The 22,420-nt window shown below is 43.7% G+C and overlaps 1 protein-coding gene across 1 annotated transcript; it reads left to right on the top strand.

Annotated features, from left to right (window-relative positions):
• Positions 1-439: 439 nt before the first annotated feature.
• Positions 440-5,610, top strand: CD7 (CD7 molecule; the record flags this gene model as incomplete). Its single annotated transcript, XM_079966308.1, has 3 exons — positions 440-695; positions 2,433-2,551; positions 4,002-5,610. 3 exons carry the CDS (start codon positions 440-442, stop codon positions 4,110-4,112), a joined length of 486 nt encoding a protein of 161 aa, XP_079822434.1. The 3' UTR covers positions 4,113-5,610.
• Between the last annotated feature and the right edge of the window lie 16,810 nt (positions 5,611-22,420).

The following is a 22,420-nucleotide window of genomic DNA, read 5'->3' as shown; positions in this document are numbered from 1 at the left end:
ACGTATTTTCATGAGGACTTGCTTTCTGAAAGAATGCAAATGACGCAGAAATGTGGCAAACTGAACTAAAGACCAGGGAGCTAAGAAACTGGGAGTCACTGAAATTGACTGTGCAGTCCATTCCTACTCAAGAGTGAAAGGGCTTCCACCATTTCAGAAACTGGAAATGATTGTATCCACTCTCAGCTCCTGCTGGTTTCAGCATTTGAAACCTGTTGCAATCCATCATTCTTAAAACCCACTGAAGTCAATTGTGCAAGTGTATAGGTAAGTCCCATTATTTCACAGCAATACGTCCAATATCTTCAGAGTCTCACCTGTCCTGTATGCCTGTCCCTCCCCCTTTTTTTCCCTTTAAGAAAACAAACCAGAACTAATAGTTATCACTGCTGAGGAAGGGGAGTCTGTCAACATTACTTGCAAGTTTGACCAACTGGCGATGTCAGGGCTGCGTTTGAGACGGACACTTGTGAAAACTATGGATGTGCTATATGTGAAAAAGCAGGGTCTATACATGACCAAAGCTCCTGAATATGCATATCGCATGGAGTACTTTGAGCTGAAGAACGCATCGACGATAATGCTGAAGCATGTGAAAAAGAATGACAGTGATGGGTATTTGTGTGGTGGCACCCTGATAATTAACCAGGAACCCAGGATAATGAATTTCAGCACTATCATCTTGGCAGTGAAAGGTGGGTCAGGAACAATCATTACTTCAACAGTTAGAGGGAATGGCAGCTCGATTTGTTGGCTACAAAGAGAAAGACAAGTATCTAGCAAAATGTGTCTGTGCATGTATATGCAGTGGTACCTTGGGTTAAGTACTTAATTCGTTCCGGAGGTCCGTTCTTAACCTGAAACTGTTCTTAACCTGAAGCACCACTTTAGCTAATGGGGCCTCCTGCTGCCGCTGCGCCGCCGGAGCACGATTTCTGTTCTCATCCTGAAGCAAAGTTCTTAACCCGAGGTACTATTTCTGGGTTAGTGGAGTCTGTAACCTGAAGCGTATGTAACCTGAGGTACCACTGTACGCACAACTCATACCATCAGTGCAGTAAGTTGTCATGGACTGGCTGGATGCAGAGGAGTGCTGGGAGGCACCAACTGGGGAATCCCCAAGGGAACCCCCAGTGGAAGAGCCAGGGGATTGGTGGGGGGACGGGACGGATGATGAGTGGCCAGATGGAGGAGAGGGAGCAGACCGGAAGGAGGAGGTGTCAGAAGCTGAAGGGGCAACAGGGTTTAGTGAGCAGGAAGAGGCTGTGGCAGAGGGCAGCCCAAACTCAGAGGCAGGGGAGGAGGGGGGCCAGGAAACAGAGATGAGGCAGAATTCAGGGAGTCTCCCTCTTCTGGACGATGCCCTTAATAATAATAATAATAATAATAATAATAATAATAATAATAAATTTTTATTTATATCCCACCCTCCCCAGCCGAAGCTGGGCTCAGGGCGGCTAACAACAATAAAACAGTACAACAGTACAACACAACACAACACTCTAAAATCATTCATTATAAAATTAATTCAAATCAAACCAATGGCAACCATTGGGCCAGAGCTCCGCGAAGATTGCCAAAGGAAGGAGTCAGGCTGTGCCCTGGCCAAAGGCCTGGTGGAACAACTCTGTCTTGCAGGCCCTGCGGAAAGATGTCAAGTCCCGCAGGGCCCTAGTCTCTTGTGACAGAGTGTTCCACCAGATCGGAGCCACAGCTGAAAAAGCCCTGGCTCTAGTTGAGGCCAGCCTAACCTCTCCGTGGCCTGGGACCTTCAAGAAGTTTTTATTTGAAGACCGTAAGTTTCTCTGTGGGACATACCAGGAGAGACGGTCCCGTAGGTACGAGGGTCCTAGGCCGTATAGGTCTTTAAAGGTTAAAACCAGCACCTTAAACCTGATCCTGTACTCCACCGGGAGCCAGTGCAGCTGGTATAGCATCGGGTGAATGTGATCTCGCAGCGAGGACCCCGTAAGGAGTCTCGCTGCAGCATTCTGCACCCGCTGGAGTTTCTGGGTCAGTCTCAAGGACAGCCCCACGTAGAGCGAGTTACAATAATCCAGTCTGGAGGTGACCATTGATTGGATCACAGTGGCTAGGTCAGGGCGAGAGAGTAAGGAGCCAACTGCTTAGCTTGGCGGAGATGGAAAAATGCTGCCTTTGTTATAGCTGCAATCTGCGCCTCCATGGAAAGGAGGCGCAGATTGCAGCTATAACTCTTTAAGGACAGTACAGATAATGTTAATTAAGCAAACATTAATTCTTCTGTTCATGATAGACATTAATATCTTAGGGCATGTTTGGAGAAAGACTTGTAAATGGCAAAACTTGCATCCACAACCGTAGGATAGCAATTGGGTTCCTGATTTGCTCTTCTTCACCATAGGCTTGTGTGGAAAGTAACAAAACATGTTCCTCTCTTTCTATCTCTAAAGAGACCTCAGCTATGAAGCTAACCGAGTGTCCTTCATTTCTCTGGGTGCCATATATCCTTATCTTCATGTCACTGCTTTTGCTTGTTGGACTGGGATATTTTATCCTATCTCGTATACATGTGAGTATGACTAACACTTTCCTTTATGTTAGCTGAGTTCCATCAGTCTTCCAGTCTCCCTCCTAAAAGATTTGCACCTCACTGAGGAAATATTCCCAAGTATATAGCATCAGAATCTCTCTCCCCTTCCCCATAATTGCTAACTTGTTGGCATAATAACGTGCTTCTTCATGGGTCTGTATGAATGAGATGGTCTCTTGGACTCAGTATGATAGTTATTTCAGGACTGAATGGGCTCATGCAATCTCAGTGCTGAAGAGAAAAGAAATAGACTGAAGATTCAAAACTACATCAAAGCATGTTGACAGACTGAGTATGCAGAATTATCCCAATTTAACAGAATAGAAAAGCACACTAATGTTTTTTTCTCTGCAATAATTAAAGCAGAGTAATACCAGTGATGACTTTACCTAAAAGATAGGTGCTCCCATGATAGCTTTTCTCCCCACAGAATTGATGCCATCCACAACAGCATGGGCTTTTCCGAGTAGTTTTCTGCTTGATCCATGCTTTCTAGACATGGATCCCTTGCCTGCTCCTTTCCCAGGGAAACCCAACTCTTCAGCTCTCAGTCTGGTGAAAATCTGAATTGCTGCTTGTTCCTAGCATGGTTTTCCCCAGAGGAAGGCAGCAGGATAAGAGGAAGTGTGGAGAAGCCCTGTATCTCTGAACACATAGGTAACGTTCATTCTAAATTGTTGCATTCCTGAGTTTCCCCCACAAAGACATTCTGCCTTATACTGAGTCAGACCATTGGTCCATCTAGTTCAGTTTTGCCTACACTAGCTGGCAGCAGCTCTCCGGGTTTCAGATGGCGGCTCTTTCCAAACCTACCTGGAGATGCTGGGGATGGGACCAAGGACCTTCTGCATGCAAAGTATTTGGTCTCCCAGTGAGCTAGGGAGCAACATCTGCTGCCCCTGCTTCCAAGTGCTAATGTATCACAATCCTGTGCTAAATTTTGCTTCCATTACAATTGCAGCAAAATACTTTCAGGTGTTCTGGTTAGCTAGAAGCGGCTTAGTCATGCTGGCCACATGACCTGGAAGCTGTACACCGGCTCTCTCAGTCAGTAAAACGAGATGAGCACCGCAACCCCACAGTCGTCCATGACTAGACCTAACGGTCAGGGGTCCCTTTACCTTTACTTTTACCTTTTAGGTGTGAGTTGCCTAGTGCTATTGTTTCAAAGTCTTTGTCAGTTGAACCAGGCTTCTCCAGACTGGCACAGATGTCTTCAAGCAGCTATAGCAGTGATCTGTATCACTGCTTGGGTATAGAAGAGGCCAAAGCTCTCCCTTTCTATACCCTATTTTTTCCAACACACTGGGTATCAGATCAACACATGCCTACCCATCCCTCCCTTTATCAATATTGACTCCAGCCCTTTGGGATGGATCCTTGTGAGCAATGCATATTAATTGCTGCCTGCTTTCTCCCCCTTTAACAGATCAAGAAATGCTGCAACAAAGGAAAGGCAGCAGAAACACAAAATATGGTCTATGAAGACATGACGTGCAGCCTGAGGCGCAACACTATGAATAATGTGTATAATAATTAGAAGTGATCTCTTGCCAGATGGAATAATCCCATCATTCTCAGACCCAGCAAAATCCACTGCTGCAATATTTACTGTACACAATGAATAACAAAGCTCGAATCTGCTAAGAATCAAGATCAATTATTGTTATTATAACCACTTTAATTGAAGGAAGCACGTCACTGTCTGGAAAAAAGGCATTTAAATAATACTTTTAAATTAAACTTTTTAGCAAGAGTACCACCCACCCTGCTTACCTACTAACCCCTTTGCCACTCCCCCTTTCCCGACACTAGGCCAACCCCGCTTCTCAGTTTACACCCGAACAACCCCTTCACTTTACACACCACCCATCCCCTTGCCTACTCTCTCACAGCTCACCCCAATCCCTGTCCTCACAGCTCTTCCAAACCCTCTTTTTAAGGAGTGATTCACACACTTCAAATCGTGGTCTGCAAAACCTCCCACTCTCCTTTAAACAGCTCACATGGGCAGGCTGCCCCCCACCCTGCTTGGGTGTGGGTTTTTTTCTTCCTTGCTGTTCTGTAGTCATGATGGAGTTGCAGCATTATGTCAGCCTTATAATGTATAGTAAGAAGTAATAATTTTGTATTTTTAGACATTTGCATAGGTTTTTTGACTTTGTGATTTTTTTTGTTTCCTAGAACATAATTTCCCAGGGTTTGATACTGTGTATTTGACTCCCGATAAAAAGTGAGCTTAGCAAGACTTCTAAGTTTATGAGTATATAGGAATTTAGGAAGCTACCTTTTACTGAGTCAGACCGTTGGTCCATCTAGTTCAGAATTGTCTATGTCTGGTAGTGTCTTTCCTGGTTTTCAGATAGCAGTCTTTAACAGACCTACCTGGAGATGCCAGGGATTATACCTCCGACCTTCTGCACACAAAGCAATGGTCCTTTCCTCAGGCCTCTGTTGCCAGAATGAGCGATAAATATTTCAGTCAAGAATGTGCTATAAACACAATCAATCTCCGTGAAAAGGTATTTTTTTTGAGGCATCTCTCACCACAGGATATCCTCCTCGCACAATTTTGGTTTACATTCCAACACTAACATTTCCTAATGTTACCATACATCCTAGAAAGACAAGAAGATATGTGGTGCGCATTTGTACAACAAATGTTCTTACCAGTCAATGAAATGTCTCCTCCTACTGTCTTTCAGCTGCCATGATATTCATGGTTTTCTCTACTCCTCCTTCTGGGACTAGTCATCCTAGGAGTTTGTTTATGTATACTTTCTTGCAACCCACTCACTGATGTCACCTGAGGTTCCACACATGCCCTGGAATTCTGTTGTTATCATACTTTGACCTGGAGAGCCTATTGGTAATCTGGTTTATGATTATATGATGTATTATACCCGGTACTTTTGTCTCCATGTCTGCCTTCCAGCAAATACTATGGTAACTGGAATGCCGGTTAAATGAATGAGTGACAGTGATTCTTGGAAAGCTTGCAGAACTGTTTACTTGGGGGAGGCACAAACGACATAGCTGGGCAAAGTTTCTGCCCATACATGACGACCATTATTCAAACACTGGGTTAATGTAAGATTTGTAGGAACAAGTTTTGGTGTAATGGGTGAAGTTATCAATCTTTTAATAAGTAAATAAATGAATTTATGAAGAAAGCAGAATGATTTATCTTTTTTAAAATGGTAAGCAAATAAATCATAGTATTTTATAATACTTACAAGGGGCTGTTAGAATCATAGAATCATAGAATCATAGAGTTGGAAGAGACCACAAGGGCCATCGAGTCCAACCCCCTGCCAAGCAGGAAACACCATCAGAGCACTCCTGACATATGGTTGTCAAGCCTCCGCTTAAAGACCTCCAAAGAAGGAGACTCCACCACACTCCTTGGCAGCAAATTCCACTGTCGAACAGCTCTTACTGTCAGGAAGTTCTTCCTAATGTTTAGGTGGAATCTTCTTTCTTGTAGTTTGGAACCATTGCTCCATGTCCGCTTCTCTGGAGCAGCAGAAAACAACCTTTCTCCCTCCTCTATGTGACATCCTTTTATATATTTGAACATGGCTATCATATCACCCCTTAACCTCCTCTTCTTTCCTCATAAGGCATCGTTTCCAGGCCTTTGACCATTTTGGTTGCCCTCCTCTGGACACGTTCCAGTTTGTCAGTGTCCTTCTTGAACTGTGGTGCCCAGAACTGGACACAGTACTCCAGGTGAGGTCTGACCAGAGCAGAATACAGTGGCACTATTACTTCCCTTGATCTAGATGCTATACTCCTATTGATGCAGCCCAGAATTGCATTGGCTTTTTTAGCTGCCACGTCACACTGTTGGCTCATGTCAAGTTTGTGGTCAACCAAGACTCCTAGATCCTTTTTACATGTACTGCTCTCAAGCCAGGTGTCACCCATCTTGTATTTGTGCCTCTCATTTTTTTTGCCCAAGTGCAATACTTTACATTTCTCCCTGCTTGCTTTACATTGTTCCCCTGCTTGCATTGCCTGCCAACTCTTTGTTCCCCTCCCCTGTGTCAACAAGGGGAGCATGGATGCAGCAGCAATTGGGGAGGGGGGACACAAAAAGGAGACTTTCTCCTTTTTGTTCCCCTTCCTCCTGCATCAGCGGCTGAAATGATCACTGTGGGCCAGGCCTGTCCTGCCTGTTCATTTGCAGTGCAGGGGGCTGCCTGGTGATGGTGGAAGAAGCAGCAGCAGCACAGGAGGCAGGGCATTTGGCCTCAGGTGGCAAACTGTCCTGGGCTGGTGCTGGAACTCACAGATTTTAGGAACACTAGAATTTCTGTAAAGTGAAGGGGTTGGCACACAGAATGGGAGCCTTATATGTGGCACCTCTTTTGGTGAGCATACAGCCTAGCAAGGTGTGCAGGTGCTGTGCACTCTAATGACAGGCTTGAGCAACACTGAGCAAAACAAGCTTCCTGGGTTCAGAGCCACTGAGAAGACCACAGACCCCACTTTCTTGCAAATGCTCCTGTCTATAGCACACTCTTTTTGCTCAGGAAATGCACTGGTGGGGGGCAGCTGCAGTGTGGTTGAGAGACATTTATAAGGTTGTTTTGACACCTGGACTGTAAGATGGTTTAGAAAAACAATAATCAGTGGCTGGATCTAGACACATCAATGAAGTGTTTCAGTTTAAAGCCATTGTAAATTTAAACAGGGAAAACAGGTAGAGAAAAACGGGACTCCACATTGTCATTTGGTGGCACAAAGTTATATCGCACATACAACACATATAAATCACTTTTTCTTTACCAGTCTAGCTGAGTCCATTGTGATATTTGGCCAGCTGAGCATATACTTTAAAAATCCATTCCGGTTTCTAGATTGCGAAGAGTGTGGTAACTCATTGCTTATTTATTTAAAGTATTTCTATAACACCCATCAGTAATATTCCTGGAACAATTCGCAAAAAAAAAAAAGCACTGTAAATTTGAACAAAAGCTGCACAATTTAAAAAGCAGTTAGCAGGATTGAAATGACACCTGAAAAAGCTCAGGAAAATAAAAAGGTCGTCACCTGGGACAGATAAGGGTATATCGTAAGCGGCAGATAAAGGGAGAGCATTCTGCATTTGTGGTGCCACCAGTGAAAAGGCCACCTGCGTCTCCTAAGATAGCAGGGACACCTTCATGAGGCCTATGGCTGAAGCTCTTCATGACTCCATTCATGGTGAGATACACAAGCTTCAAGTTAGAAATGGCACATTGCAAACTCGGCCTCTGATGTTACCCCTGAATTGGTGTCAATCGTTTGGTGGGTTACTATGTAGCCAGATGTGGATTCATATCCCTGGAAGGAGTGAGTATTAGCAGTGTGCATATCACATGCATATTTCTGGTACTAAGTGAATACCTTTTTGTTCACCCAGGCCTTCTAAACATGTGCTCCAATACAACCCCTAGGCTGCTGTTTTAATGTGCTTGTAAAAACAAAACAAAACAAAACCCTAATGCTCACTTAGTGTGGTGTTATGATGAACTCTGTTTGGTTTTATTGGATGCCTGCTACAGAAAAGTTTTACATAGTTCATGGTCAAGATGCCAAGGAAAATAACAAAGGTAAAAAAGCAACAGCACAACATTACATAGCTTTAAAACAAGACATTAGATTAGATAATACTATAGCAACATTTTTCTAGTAAATGACCTTCATGGTCCATTCCAACTCTACAATTCTATAATTCTAAGCTTCTCTGGCTCCAGATGTCACTGCAGTAGAGAAAGCTTGTATTATATGCAGAGCCCTAGGTAGGACTTTGGAAATAACAGTGAAGAGAAATTCTGTAACTTTCAAAGATGTCTTGGCAAACCTTTTCTCAAGGTTTTTCTCTGCTGTTGAGTCAAAACAGTCTGCACAATCAAATCAGTAACCTAAATAAAAATAACATCCTGAAAGTTTAGTCAATAGAGAGTTGTTGTTAACCACAGTAACCAAAGAAATGCTTTGGCGATTGAACAATTGTTCATGGTTTGGAGATAAGACATAGGTTGTGTGTACATACTATACTAAAACACATTCTTTCCCTCAAAGAATTTTGGGCACTGTACTCCTCACAGAGTTACAATTCCCAGGAACTCTTAACAAACTACAGTGCTCAGAATTCTTTGAGTGTGTGTGTGTGTGGGGGGGATGTGCTTTGAATGAATAGTATGTCAGAGAGAATGAAAAATACATGTTGCCATGGCTCTGAGGAAATCCAGTATCAGATATGGGAAAAGATTTCCTACAAAGAATGTTCTCAACACAAGCTGCATGTTTGTTTTCTTTTATAAAAAAAAAGTATTTGAAAGCAAACCATGTTTGTTGCTGCTGATCCTCTCAGGCACTCTTTGTGCTTTTCTAGCTGGCTATAGGCACACCTTTTCCGTGGTCTCATGATGGTGGTCTTTGTGGTAGGAGAGAAAGGGCTGGGCTGTTTGCTGCAGAGGCCCTTCAATGAGTTATTTTTAGAGCTCAGTTTACCTGCCAATATTCTGCAAAGCAAAGCTCAGGCTCACCAACTCACGAACTCACAAGAGGGAACAGCATATAAATATTCATTTCAGCTCAGACTTCCTTGCAGGGATAAGTCAGTGCTAAAAAGCAGAGGGGCTGGTGTGTGTGCTCACTTTTTCCCTCAAGTGGTAGGATCCAAACAGTGAGCTGGCAGCTGGAAAGAGATGCTTGAGACAAGGAATGCTCTCTCTGATGTACAGTGGTACCTCTGGATGCGAACGGGATCTGTTCCAGAGCCCCGTTGGCATCCTGAAGTGAACGTAACACGTGACTGTGCTTCTGCGCATGCGTGGGTCACGTTTCCTCGCTTCCGTGCATGCACGTGATGTCATTTTGAGCAACTGTGCATGTACGAGTGGCGAAACCCGGAAGTAACATACTCCGTTACTTCTGGGTCGCCGCGGAGCGCAACCCGAAAATATTCATCCCGAAGCTACTTTAACCCGAGGTATTACTGTACTTGTTTCTGCATTGATACACCTAGGGTAATACTGTTTAAGTTGTCTAATCAAAGCCACAGAGTTGTAAATGTTGATGGATCTCAACCAAAACTCTCTGCTACCACGCTGCTTAGTCAGTGTAGCCAGGACGACTCAGGCAGTGGCGTAGCGTGGGGGGTGCAGGGGGGGCCAGCCGCACCAGGTGCAACATTTGGGGGGGGGGCGCTCGCACTCGCAGCTCTCTGCCCCTACCTGGCTCACTCTATCTCACTGCAGTGCTGGCTGTCCGAATCCGATCTGAGCTGCCGGGTCGCCGCCCACTGTGGAGGAGGAGGGTGCCAGGCGTGCGTTGTGGTGCGGAGCGGAGAGAGAGCGAGGGAGGGACTATCTGGGGGAGGGACAGTGCAGCGGCCGCCCAGTGCAGCGCTGAGCGCGGGAGAGAACCACACCCGACCAGCCCAGGCAGCAGCAAGAAGAAGCTGGCAGCGGTGACAGGTTAGGGGTTAGGGGCGCAAATTACTTGCCTTGCCCTGGGTTAGGGGGCACAAATTACTTGCCTTGCCCCAGTTGCTGACAACCCACGCTACGCTGCTGGACTCAGGAACATAACTTCCTGAACGGTAACTTGATTTGTATTTGCTTTTATAATAAACAGAGTATAACGCAGCTTTGTACAAGTTACTATATACAGACACAATTCAAACTCCACACACCAATCTCTGAACACCAGACTGCTGTGTCATGCTGCTTATAAGGGAAAACCTTTAGCCAATCAATAAATAACCTTTCTATCTAACTCTTTATAGAATCATAGAATTGTAGAGTTGGAAGGGACCCGAAGGTTTTCTCTTGAAAGTCAGTTAATGATGTAGAAATGTGCATCTCACAAGGTGTTGCAACCATTCCTCTCTCATTGAAGAACAACTTTCCATTTGATGCTTAACTAAAGGTGTTTCCATACTGTCTCTGTTTTCTGGTGGGATTCAACCATATACTGGCAGATTCAGATCATGCAATTGTAGTTGATTGGGAAGGTCTTGTTCAGCTGACTCACTTCCTCTAAAGAACTTATTTTGGGATAATAAAAGCACCCTGGAAAGAGTGGTAGGACACTTGCTTTGACACAACATCATCTAACCTCCCTGCTCAGAATGAATGCCCATTATAGACAGTGCCATCTAATCAGGATGAATTTTCATTAACGAACAGCTTGTCTGGAGCACCTAGGATGGACCATATTATGTGCAGGCATAATATGGTGGGTCCTGATCGTTTCTTTTCAAGTGCACTCTGCAGTGGACTATGTTTGAATTTAGAACTGAATGCAAGCCACGCTGCTGATACACCCAGGCACTCATTTAAGGTCTCAGTCCCAGAAGGTTCCCAATCATCCCTTCGCAGACATCCCTTCACAGTGTGGTGTAGTGGTTAAGAGCGGTAGACTCGTAATCTGGTGAACCAGGTTCATGTCTCCACTCCTCCATATGCAGCTGCTGGGTGACCTTGGGCTAGTCACACTTCTTTGAAGGCTTTCAGCCTCACTCAGTCACAGAGTGTTTGTTGTGGGGAAGGAAGGGAAAGGAGAATGTTAGCCACTTTGAGACTCCTTCGGGTAGTGATAAAGCGGGATATCAAATCCAAACTCCTCCTCCTCTTCACCTGACCCACATGTGACATCAGGAGCTGTCAGGTGACTGCCAGGTGGGTGTGGCTGGAGAATGGCTTTGTAGCACAAATTAGGAGTCTGGCAGCCCTAATTTGGTCTGTGGGCCAGAGGTTCCCTATGCCTGTATTACAGCATAAGCTTTCACATGTGTAAGAAGCTGGAGTTAAACAGCAGAGGAATGCAAAAAGTACAGTGGTACCTCTGGTTACGTACTTAATTCGTTCCGGAGGTCTGTTCTTAACCTGAAACTGTTCTTAACCTGAGACACCACTTTAGCTAATGGGGCCTCCCACTGCTGCCGTGCCACCGCCGCACAATTTCTGTTTTCATCCAGAAGCATAGTTCTTAACCCGAGGTACTATTTCTGGGTTAGCAAAGTCTGTAACCTGAAGCGTATGTAACCTGAGGTACCACTGTACAGCCTGTGGCAATTAAAATAGAGCTCAAACACGTTCAAAATAAATGCAGGGATCCTTGCAAAGAGTGGTCAGTGACAGCAAGTAGCTACAATGGCCAAATAGGAACCTCCACATTAAAAGGTAATATGAATTTCATCACCAAAAGTTGGAAACAAATTCCCTTGTCTATGTCCTGCTAATTTGGTTGGTTGCAGTTAGAACTAGTGTGCTGGCATAGCAAGTGTTCTGCTATGTGTATAGCTCTTTGTTTTTGTGTGTTTTAAAGCCTAAAGAGTCATTTGTGGTGTTGATAGCAGAGCTGTGGTTATGTGACATTTTGTCTTCTTTGAAATGTGGCATTTTATCGGAAAGGCTGCTGCAGATCACTTACCACAACTATCGTCTTGGGTCATTCAATACAATGTGAGCAGAGTCTTGTGTGGGTGGACTGAATATTAATTAAAACTCTTGACAGGAAAGGAAGCTATGTGTGCTCTCACCAAAGTGAATTTAACTAAGTTGTTTTGGCCTAAGCCTAACTGTAATCCCCTTTAGACATTGCACATACATTTTTGTCAGGTCTTCACATCTTAATTTGCATGGAAACATGGGCGATCATTGAAACAAGCATGTTGTGGGCTATATACACATTTTTAAATGTCCATGGTATCTGAAGAAGTGTGCATGCACACGAAAGCTCATACCTAGAACTAACTTAGTTGGTCTTTAAGGTGCTACTGGAAGGAATTTTTTTTCTTTTAAATGTCCATGTGCAGACATCTAGGCAACTTCATTAATCCAGGTTCCCCAATCATTTGTATGGTGGTAGTTAAAGATGGATGCATGGTAGCAGGGACTTAATGTTCAAGTGTTATGTATTTGCTGCTCAAAACACCAGCATGACATTTACGGTATATTTTCTGCAGCAAACCATAAAGAGTGGAATGGACCTTACCCTTTGTTAACCCCAACTTGTGAAAATTTCAAATGCGAAACTTTCCTGGTCTAATATCTGCCAACATTTGCTGACTTTTAAAATGCAGCAAATTCACAGACAACAACCATCCACACATGGAAATGCATTAAACGAAAACCTGTTGGTTTGAAACCTGCATTGTATTGCATTGCAATAAATACAGGCTAAGTTTCATGTACAGTGGTACCTCGGGTTAAGTACTTAATTTGTTCTGGAGGTCCGTTCTTAACCTGAAACTGTTCTTAACCTGAAGCACCACTTTAGCTAATAGGGCCTCCTGCTGCTGTCGCGCCACCACTGCACGATTTCTGTTCTCACCTGAAGCAAAGTTCTTAACCCGAGGTACTATTTCTGCGTTAGCGGAGTCTGTAACCTGAAGCGTATGTAACCTGAAACATATGTAACCCGAGGTGCCACTGTACTCAACTATAAATAACTGTACCTTAAACTCTTAGCAAAGAAAAAAAACTACATTACAAAGTAACATGGTACAAACCAAGTTTGCTGTCTTTTCACACGGACACAATTGTTGCCAACTACAACATGTGAAGTGAATGGTAGCACTCTGCAACAAATTAAAGAGGAAGCATAAAATGAAATGCATACATGTCAACAGCTCAACTAACCAAAATGCAGGCAAGAAAGAAAAACTGTCAAACGAAAGTTAAGTTGCTTCAGCTGTGGCTAGATGTGTACATTGCAATATGCTTTATTTAGGAACACAGGAAACTGCTGCTTTATACCAAGTCAGCCCACTGGCCCATCTAGCACAGCATTGCCTACACTGACTGGCAGCAGCTCACCCGGGTTTCAGGAAGGAGACATTCAAAACATTACCTGGAGATGCGAAGAATTGAACCTGGGACCTACTGCATGCCAAGCAGATGGCACTAAGCTACTGTCCATTCGCTCCATTTAGATATTTCCTTTTGTAAAGTTTTGGTTGCAATTTAATATGATGAACTAAATCAAACTTAATATAAAGTGGGTTGTGAAGAAACAGGATTTAAAATTTAATACAGTGGTACCTCGGGTTACATACGCTTCAGGTTACATACGCTTCAGGTTACAGACTCCGCTAACCCAGAAATAGTGCTTCAGGTTAAGAACTTTGCTTCAGGATGAGAACAGAAATCGTGCTCCGCGGCACGGCGGCAGCAGGAGGCCCCATTAGCTAAAGTGGTGCTTCAGGTTAAGAACAGTTTCAGGTTAAGAACGGACCTCTGGAACAAATTAAGTACTTAACCCGAGGTACCACTGTACATATCATTTTGTGTGAATTTTTAATCCCCAATGTGGGAACCATAACTCCGGGTCTCCACGGGCATGAGGACTAGAGGCTATATTTGAAAAATAAGACTTTCTCAGGAACCCAAAGCTAATTGCCCAGTCCTAAACATAGGGACGTGGGTGGCGCTGTGGGTTAAACCACAGAGCCTAGGACTTGCCGATCAGAAGGTCAGCGGTTTGAATCCCCGTGATGGGGTGAGCTCCTGTTGCTCGGTCCCTGCTCCTGCCAACCTAGCAGTTCGAAAGCATGTTAAAGTGCAAGTAGATAAATAGGTACCGCTCTGGCGGGAAGGTAAACAGCGTTTCTGTGCACTGCTCTGGTTCGCCAGAAGTGGCTTAGTCATGCTGGCCACATGACCTGGAAGCTGTACACCGGCTCCCTCGGCCAATAAAGCGAGATGAGCGCCGCAACCCCAGAGTCGGCCACGACTGGACCTAATGGTTAGGGGTTCCCTTTACCCTTACCTTAAACATAGGTATCCAGAGCTCTATTTCTGACAACAGATGAGTAGATCCAATATATTTTATGGACCCTGGGATACCTTCCAAAGAACTATAGATTACATCCTCAGTGTACTTCATCCATGGAGACCCTTAAGGTCAAAACTCAGGATTTAGCCATGGAGGTAGGGACAAGAGGAAAGGGAAAGGGCGAAGGATGGGATATTAGGGATCATCCTCCCTCCCTTTTGCAGATCAAATGCCTGCTTTATTGCAGAACAGAACCACAAAGTAATGCATTTCTCAAACAAATCATACTTTGTTATGAAAATTTTACTTGCCAATCAAAAAAACAAGAACAAATTACTTCTTATTAACTCAAATCCCCTAGAAGTCCGGGGTTGATGGAAGATTGGCAAAAGCTATGAAACAGCATGAGATGGCTTAATCTCCTTTAATGCCTTTGCAAATAAAAAATAAAAAAAATCTTCCTCCATGAGATTGGAGGAGAATTTTATTTAATGAAATAATTAATTAAAACATTTATTAAGGCTTTAACAATTGAGCTAGCTGTAGATACTCATCATTTACTGAACTGAAAAATCTGTAATAAATAAGGTTTTCCCTCTTCTATAATCAAATGTGGCATAATTAGCCAATACTGAAAGAGGCGTTATAATAAATACATTGAAGAAGACTTGCCCTTATAATTAAGAGTTAATCAACCAATTCCTGTATGTTCATTTAATAGCTGATTATTTCTACATCTATTTATTAAGGATTAAAAACTAGTCACAAATACTTAAATCCCTATGTATTAAATATGTGTTTCATTTTCAAATGCTATTTAATATCCAGTAATGAGCTGATTAAATCTAAATGGGATACATACTAGAGAACTTGGGTTTTATGCGTGTGAACCTTCCATCTGGTTTATTCCCTTTCTGAGGGCTGCATGTCGCAGCACAGCTTTAAGACCTTTAATGAAATCCCTCTACAGAAGTCCCCAGCTCTGCTTTGGAATCTCTCTGACAACAGCATCAGTGGAGAATCCACAGCAGGGATGGGGAACCTGTGGCTCTCCAGAAGCTGCTGGACTACCAATTCCCATCAGCCCTAACCATTGGCCATGCTGGCTGGGGCAGGTGCCAGTTGTAGTCCAACAATATCTGGATTGCTGCGGGTCTCCCACCCATGAGCTACAGAATTGGCTCCACAGCCACTAAACTTGGTGTGCCATGGAAGACTCGTGGCCAATCTGATCCAAAGACCTACTCATGTTGCCGCTTCAGAAAACAACAATATGTCAGGAGAGAACTTGGAGCTTAGCCCAGGGAAGTTCTCCTCTGAAGAGGAGAGGAGAACCATAAAAGGGAGAGGCACAAGGGCCTTGAAAATGTCCCTCAGTACGAAAGAAGAATGGCAGATGATATTAATGGACTATGCAGAATTGGACAAAATTACAGGGATTCAAAACCCGTGGGACCAGAGATTTACAGAAGATTGGAAGAAGTATATGAATTATTTGAAGAACAACAAATTATGCTAGAAGGACTACAAGAAGTTTTGTAAGAAGAAATATACAAAGTGTTACAAAGTAGAAAAAGATAGAGATATTGGTTATGAGTTTGAAATTTAATAGGGAAAATAAGAAATGCATACTAAGAGATTAGACTGGAAAATTTTCAGACAGGACTGATGGAAATAAAAAAAAAATTGAATAAGATGTAAAAGTATGTTTAATCACTGTTGAAAATGGTATGTTAAAAAACTAATAAAAAATTATATATAAAAAGAAAATGTCCCTCAGTATTTAGCAGCTGGACAGCACACTGAGCAGAAACACAGGTCAGGCACTGTCAGGAACTAACTTGATGAGGAAGAGTGGTAGGAGCCACCGACCCAAAAGCCCCCCAAAGAAGATGGCTTAGGTCCCAGATCCTAGTGGTGGGACACTGAGGGGCAGTTTGATAAGCTGGGAGGTACTAGAAGCAATCAAGAGGTATCAGGAAACAGGAGGATGTTCCAGGATAGGGTTAGAGGCTGAGAGTTGCAGTGTGAACACAGACTCAGATAGAGAAGAGTCAGAGGTTGGCCTTGCTATGCAGCAGCAGGACAGTCGCAGACCTGCTGGCTCACCTCTGACACCTTGATTGAGGAGAGTCCTGAGCAACAGGCCAGACAGGCCAAGAGGAGGCGAACACCCCCTTGACACAGCCTTCGTCTGCTTAAGATGGATCCAGAGTGAAAGGCTAGTGGAGGAATGATGGAGCTAGTGGTCAGCTTCATCAACGTCAAAGGCAAACCAGAGTGCTGTTAATAAAGAGCTAATTGAATTCTGTGCCTGCCAGGTGTGTGCCTGCCCTGTGGTTGACATAGCTCCTTGACAGTCACTGGTCATGGTTTTTCCCACTATGGTGAGGTGTCTTGCATTTCTACTTCGGTTATAATTGTTATTTCTAAATATCCTTGCAATAGCAATAATGAGTCTTGGCTGAAGCTCAGGTCTAGCAGTGATGCAATGCTCAGCTAGTAGCCCAAGCCCTCCCATCGATCAGACCTATTCAGTGATAGTCAATGGATCGTTTGTTTGCTTGCTTAACAGGCAAGCAACACTTAATAATCAAAACCTCTCAGCAGTTTGCATAAAGTGTTACTCAGTGGGTGCAGGATGCTATATATGTGGGACAACCAGGAACTGGTTCATAATATGAGCAAAAGTTGAAAGAATGTTTTGTCGAGAGAGGATAAATTGAAGGGGAGCGAACAGGCGGATTTTGAAAAGCTAGACAATTTTCGGTGAATTTGGTTGGCCTAGAGAAACAGGCAAAGAAGCTTTACGCCTGTAACCGAGGAAAGAATACACAGCATGGTTGTTGAAAGGCTGCAAGGAAAACAAATAGTATATTATCTACCACACTACAGGAAGCTATTACAGTCATTAATTCCTTTCCTCGGGGAACCCTGGGAATTCTGTAAGGAGAATTTTCAGCACGGCTGAGATTGGGAGAGATTGTGACAACAAAAATAGCATAAAGCCACACATATCTCTAAACAAGCAATAAGAAATGCACCCAGGAATGTTGTGGAATCCCTTTTACCAGGAGCCTGGGTGGACATAATCAGATATAGGCTGTATTTCATAAATTGTTCTATAGCGAGTCAAGAAAAAAGCATTGGAGCCCCTCCAAGTATAGCTGGCTCTCACTCCTGTCTTGTACCTGGGAAAAGTCCCCTCCCCAGTGTTGAGGAGGGGGGGGGGAGTAAAACCAGGAGAATGGTGTTTCCTTAAATTAGATAGCATCTCTTCCTTAACTCTGCCACAGCTTAAAAAAGGGGGTTGAACTTGGAATTTCTGTGTGTCAGTTTTGTCTAATAGCTCTAATATTTGGGCAGCTCAAGGAAATGGCCAGTAAATGCCATCTGCATTTAGTCCCCTCAGCTTCCCAGACGCTGCTTAACCGACCGGAGCAGCAGGTTATTGCTTCATATTTTATCCAGCTCAGGCATCATCCCTCTCATTTATTCCTTCTATAATAGAGCCCACAGTGCTTATTTTCAGAGAAAGGAGATTTAACCCCTTTGTCTGCCATGGCCATGATCCCCAAGCCATGGGCTGCAGGAGGACTGCTACTGTGCCGTGAAAAACAAATTGAATAAGGGATAAAATAGTTCAGTGGCTTCAAAGCAGGTCTTGAGAAAAGAGGCTGCCTGCTGCTTCTCTGCATGATTAGCTGCCCTGGAATTGTCTCATTCCAGCCAACATCTGTTAAGGGTGAATAATTCTTTCTTGTGGAAATTCTGCTTGCAAATGAAAGGATGATGATGTGGTTAGATCATTTTATTGCTCCCAACGCAGACACAGAGTGGGATTACCAGCCTGTAAAGGAGGTAAACTGAACACAGAAAGACATGGGGAGGGTTCCTCTTGTGGTTATTATGTAATCTCAAAGAAAATCCCGTCAGAAGAAAGAGCCAAGTGGACCCTCAGTGTAAGAATTTTGGGAAATAATGTCCTAAGGTGACAGAATCCGGCCTACAGTGTTGTGTGCCTTGCAGTTAGCCTGAACTGCAGTGGGGCAGGCCTGACCCCCCTTTTGGGATGACACCACTATCTACTGTTTTTGAAAAACAGGATTTGGCTAAAGTTGGGGAAGTCAGGCATGGTTTTCATTAAGGTCACCCTACCTTTCCCTCAGAACTGGAGAATAGGTTTCTATGGGTGGCAACTGAGAGGTAGACTCTCCCTGAGGACTGTCATGTGAATCCTGAGGTAAAACTTACCTGTTTTACCTCATGTTTACACATGTTTTACCTCATGTTTACACACTCCAGGTCTGTGGAAGTGTTGGGGTCTGCAACACATTCATATGCATAGAAAGAAAGGCAACTCAGGAAGGATACTCATAATGCTTGTTGTTGGGTTTGATGGCCATTCCCCCAGTATTCTTATTCCCCAGCACCATTGAGTGGTGGGAAAAGTTTCACCTGTTGAATTTCTGTCTGCCATGCAGCTGTTAAAGGCACATGTGCCCTGCCAGAAAAGAAGTAAGGGAGCATCCCTTCAGCTGTGCAGGAGGCAAGCAGATAAAATGAAGGTAGGAACTGGGTAGCTTTATCCAATGAGGCTTCTAGCTTAGGAATGAGATATAAAAGTTTAGACTCAGGCATGGCTTCATAATGGTTAAGAAATTTGTTCCTTTAGGAAAAGCAAAATAGCATTTGCCCACTAGAGTGCAGTCATATTAACATTAATGTTTGACTATTGAAAATTCATTATAAATAGTTTTTCACAATGGGATCTCCTAAATTAGTCTCAAGTCAGTTTTCTTTTATAATGGGCAAAAAAATCCCCAAGGTTCCGGTAATAGTTTCTGGGCTTGTGGCATTGTGCACTAGCTTGTGAACTGTATTGATTGTCTTTGTAGTGCTTGCAAATGAAAATTCCCATTGTAACATACGGTATGAAACAAATGTGTTGCAAACTTAATGCTGGACACGAGAGGGCAATGTTTCCCTAGGAATTTTCATCCTAATGTAATTGTAAGTTGGAGAGGAGAGAGAGATCGATCCTTTTCTTGTAAAATTAGCTTTACTTGTATCTAGGTAAAAATGACCCCATCCTCAGGATTGTTTCAACTAGATTTGCTCATTTTCTAAGAGCTACACTACATTTTTATATCTTTGCTCAGGACCTGCTACAAAATTAATGTGTGGGATGTGGTGGGGGAGATCATACCTACCCTCCACCATTTTTCAGATGAAAATAGGTGCACACTTGTGTATTTATAGTGTCATGCTTAACCCACTTTTCTTGGTGGTTGGAAGTTCTGGAAGCACAGTTCTTACCTGGGTTTGGTTTCATTTTCAAAAGAATGTCAGTGGAGGCTCCTTGGTATTTTGAAACTTTTAAGTGCCATTATATATGTTGTGCACAGCTTTAAAAACGCAACAGCTCTCCAAAAGCTTATAAAGTCCAGCTCTCTCGAGTCAAACTTGCAGGTTGTTTCCTTCACAGACCCTGAGACTGTATCCTTCGCTGAAGGATGGGGAAGGCCTTTGGCTAAGAGGAAGAGGAAGAAGATCTCCCAGGTAGGGTTGGAAGCAGTGGCGTAGCGTGGGTTGTCAGCACCCGGGGCAAGGCAAGTAATTTGCACCCCCTAACCCTGGATTTGCGCCCCCTACCCCTACCCCTACCCCTAACCCCCAGATGTTGCGCCCGGTGCGGCCGGCCCCCCCCTGCACCCCCCACGCTACGCCACTGGTTGGAAGAGATCCCTGTGTGCAACCCTGGAGAGCCACTCTCTCAACCCACTCTCCCCCTTTTGCTGGAATTCATTTACTTCATTTGGTCTGTCCTCTGCACTAGCTTCTGAAACATGCCCTCCAGTAAAGTGATCATGAACATGTGTAGCTTGTACAAAAATAAGACAGGGTTTAATACAATGTTTTAATCTCACACTGGATCTGGCTGTACATTCAGCAGTTTTACCATCTGGATAACAGTTCTTGGGGTAGAGTGAGAAAAGAAAATACTACTCTCTAGCATACTCACCTATGTGCATTGTAGCATTTTTTAAAGGAATCTACCAAATAACCCAAAAGAAAGAAAAAAATAGGGACAGAGATTTATTAAGGACAAGCAGCAGAGAAGAGGGCCTGTCCATGGTACAGAGACATAGTGGGAGTCCCTTTTCTCTCTCTCCCCCCCCCCACCCCCAATATAATGTTTATTGAATTTCCTTTTTTTTTTTTTTTTTTTACAAATTGACTTCAAATTGAAGAATAGTTGGAGCCTTATGACATGAGATGCCTAGCTGCATGTGAATACGCTGCTTTGTTCCCATTCCTTTTACAGGTGTTTCACTCGAGGCTCTAGGACATTTTGCTTTTCAGGAGACCACACATTACTTGCACAGTTGCAGCTGTTTTGCTGCTTGCTCTGATTCCTCCAGCATCAACAATATGCTCTGGATCCATCCAACAAATTCCTATTACTGTACAGCCCTAAAGTGTTCCTTTTCTTCACCTGCAGTGTTAGTTAAAGGCTGACTCATGCACCACACTGTCCTATAAGAATGCCACCCCAAGTTTCTCCATATGACCATAATTCTCATTACAGTTATTATACACTTAATGACCATGTAGTAATAATTCCCTTCTTCAGAGGATGCTATAAATCACAAGATGTATGCATTTAAACATTCCAACAATAACTTGCCCTCTGCTCAAAAGAGCAAATGAAGGGCTATTGCCAGCTGCTTCAAGGATGCTATATAATTATTTAGTAGTAGTATTACAATTAATTTATCAGCTTTGAAACCACTGTCTCAAGGCAATTTACATAGGGAACAGTTCAAAACACAACAACACCACAAACATTTAAAACAAACTATAGCATGGATGATAAGAACCTAAACATGGGAAGAGCCTCCCTGGATCAGTCTGAAACAGGATCCTGGGCAAGCAGAAGCCTCTGGGCAGCTCATAAGCAGATTGAGCAGGGGAAGGGTCTGTAGTTCAGTGGCAGAACATCTGCTGTGCATGAGAAGGTCCCAAGTTCAGTCAACGTGGCTGAACCATGCCTCAAACCCTGACTCAACATAAGGCAGATTCCTACATTCATGTCACAAGCTGTTGTGGTTTTTTAAAACTCTTCTAACAATAACATGGGCTCCACTCAAGTGACAGGGATGTTGGTGTAGCCTGCAAGCTGTATGTTGTCTGCTCAGTGCATCCCTATAAGTACTCATTGGCCTTCTACATGTGTCACCTGCAATGTGATGCCAAGAAGGCTTCAGGAATGCAAAGAGAAGGCAGGATCACATTCCCCCCTGCCCATTAAATCTTAGTACACCTGCCTCTCCCACTGTGATTAAAGACAAGTCAGGGCTGTCTAAACATCCCTTAAATCATGCCTCTGGTGGGAGGTGATTTATGCCGAGTCCAGAGGTTTTATTAAATTCCAGGCTATCGCCCCTTGTTCTTGCAGGTGAATTGCCAGTCAGTACCTCCCTGACATATCCATCAACATGGCAAGCCTGGCACTGCCTGCATCCTCCCTGTGAGGCTAAGATTGCATGTCTCTTTGCCCTCTTTGTTCTTTGCCCCCCGGATTCTTCCTTTGATCTGTGTTATCTTGAGAATTCTAAATTCTTGGAAAGAAACCCTAACCATGGCATGGTTGAGAAGTGCCAAAAGTTAGAGGAGGGCTCATGAAGTTTGGAGAGGTATCCCCTCTGTCCCCCCGCCCCAATACCTTGCTGTTACACATGAGAACCATACAGGGATAAAGGCCCTGGGAGGGAAATAGCTCGTCCAAGTCATCTTGCATTGCTATGTTTTTATATGTACTGTAAGCCGTCCAGAGTGGCTGGGGAAATCCAGTCTGATGGGTGGGGTAAAAATAATAAAATTATTATTATTAAGGCAGGAAACTATATCCATGTAGGTGATATTCACATATCCAGATAGGACACTCTCCATGATACTGAACCAGCTACTGGGCACTCCTTGGAGAAGAAGAGCAGGATATAAATGGCACTAACTAATCAATCAATCAATCAATCAATCAATCAATGGTGTTGCTTTGCTTGTATT

The sequence above is a fragment of the Podarcis cretensis genome (genome assembly GCF_951804945.1).
Source record: "Podarcis cretensis genome assembly, chromosome: 2".
Lineage (NCBI taxonomy): Eukaryota > Metazoa > Chordata > Lepidosauria > Squamata > Lacertidae > Podarcis > Podarcis cretensis.
The sequence above is the reverse complement of the archived record's forward strand: the minus strand, read 5'-3'. Positions and strand labels throughout refer to the sequence as shown.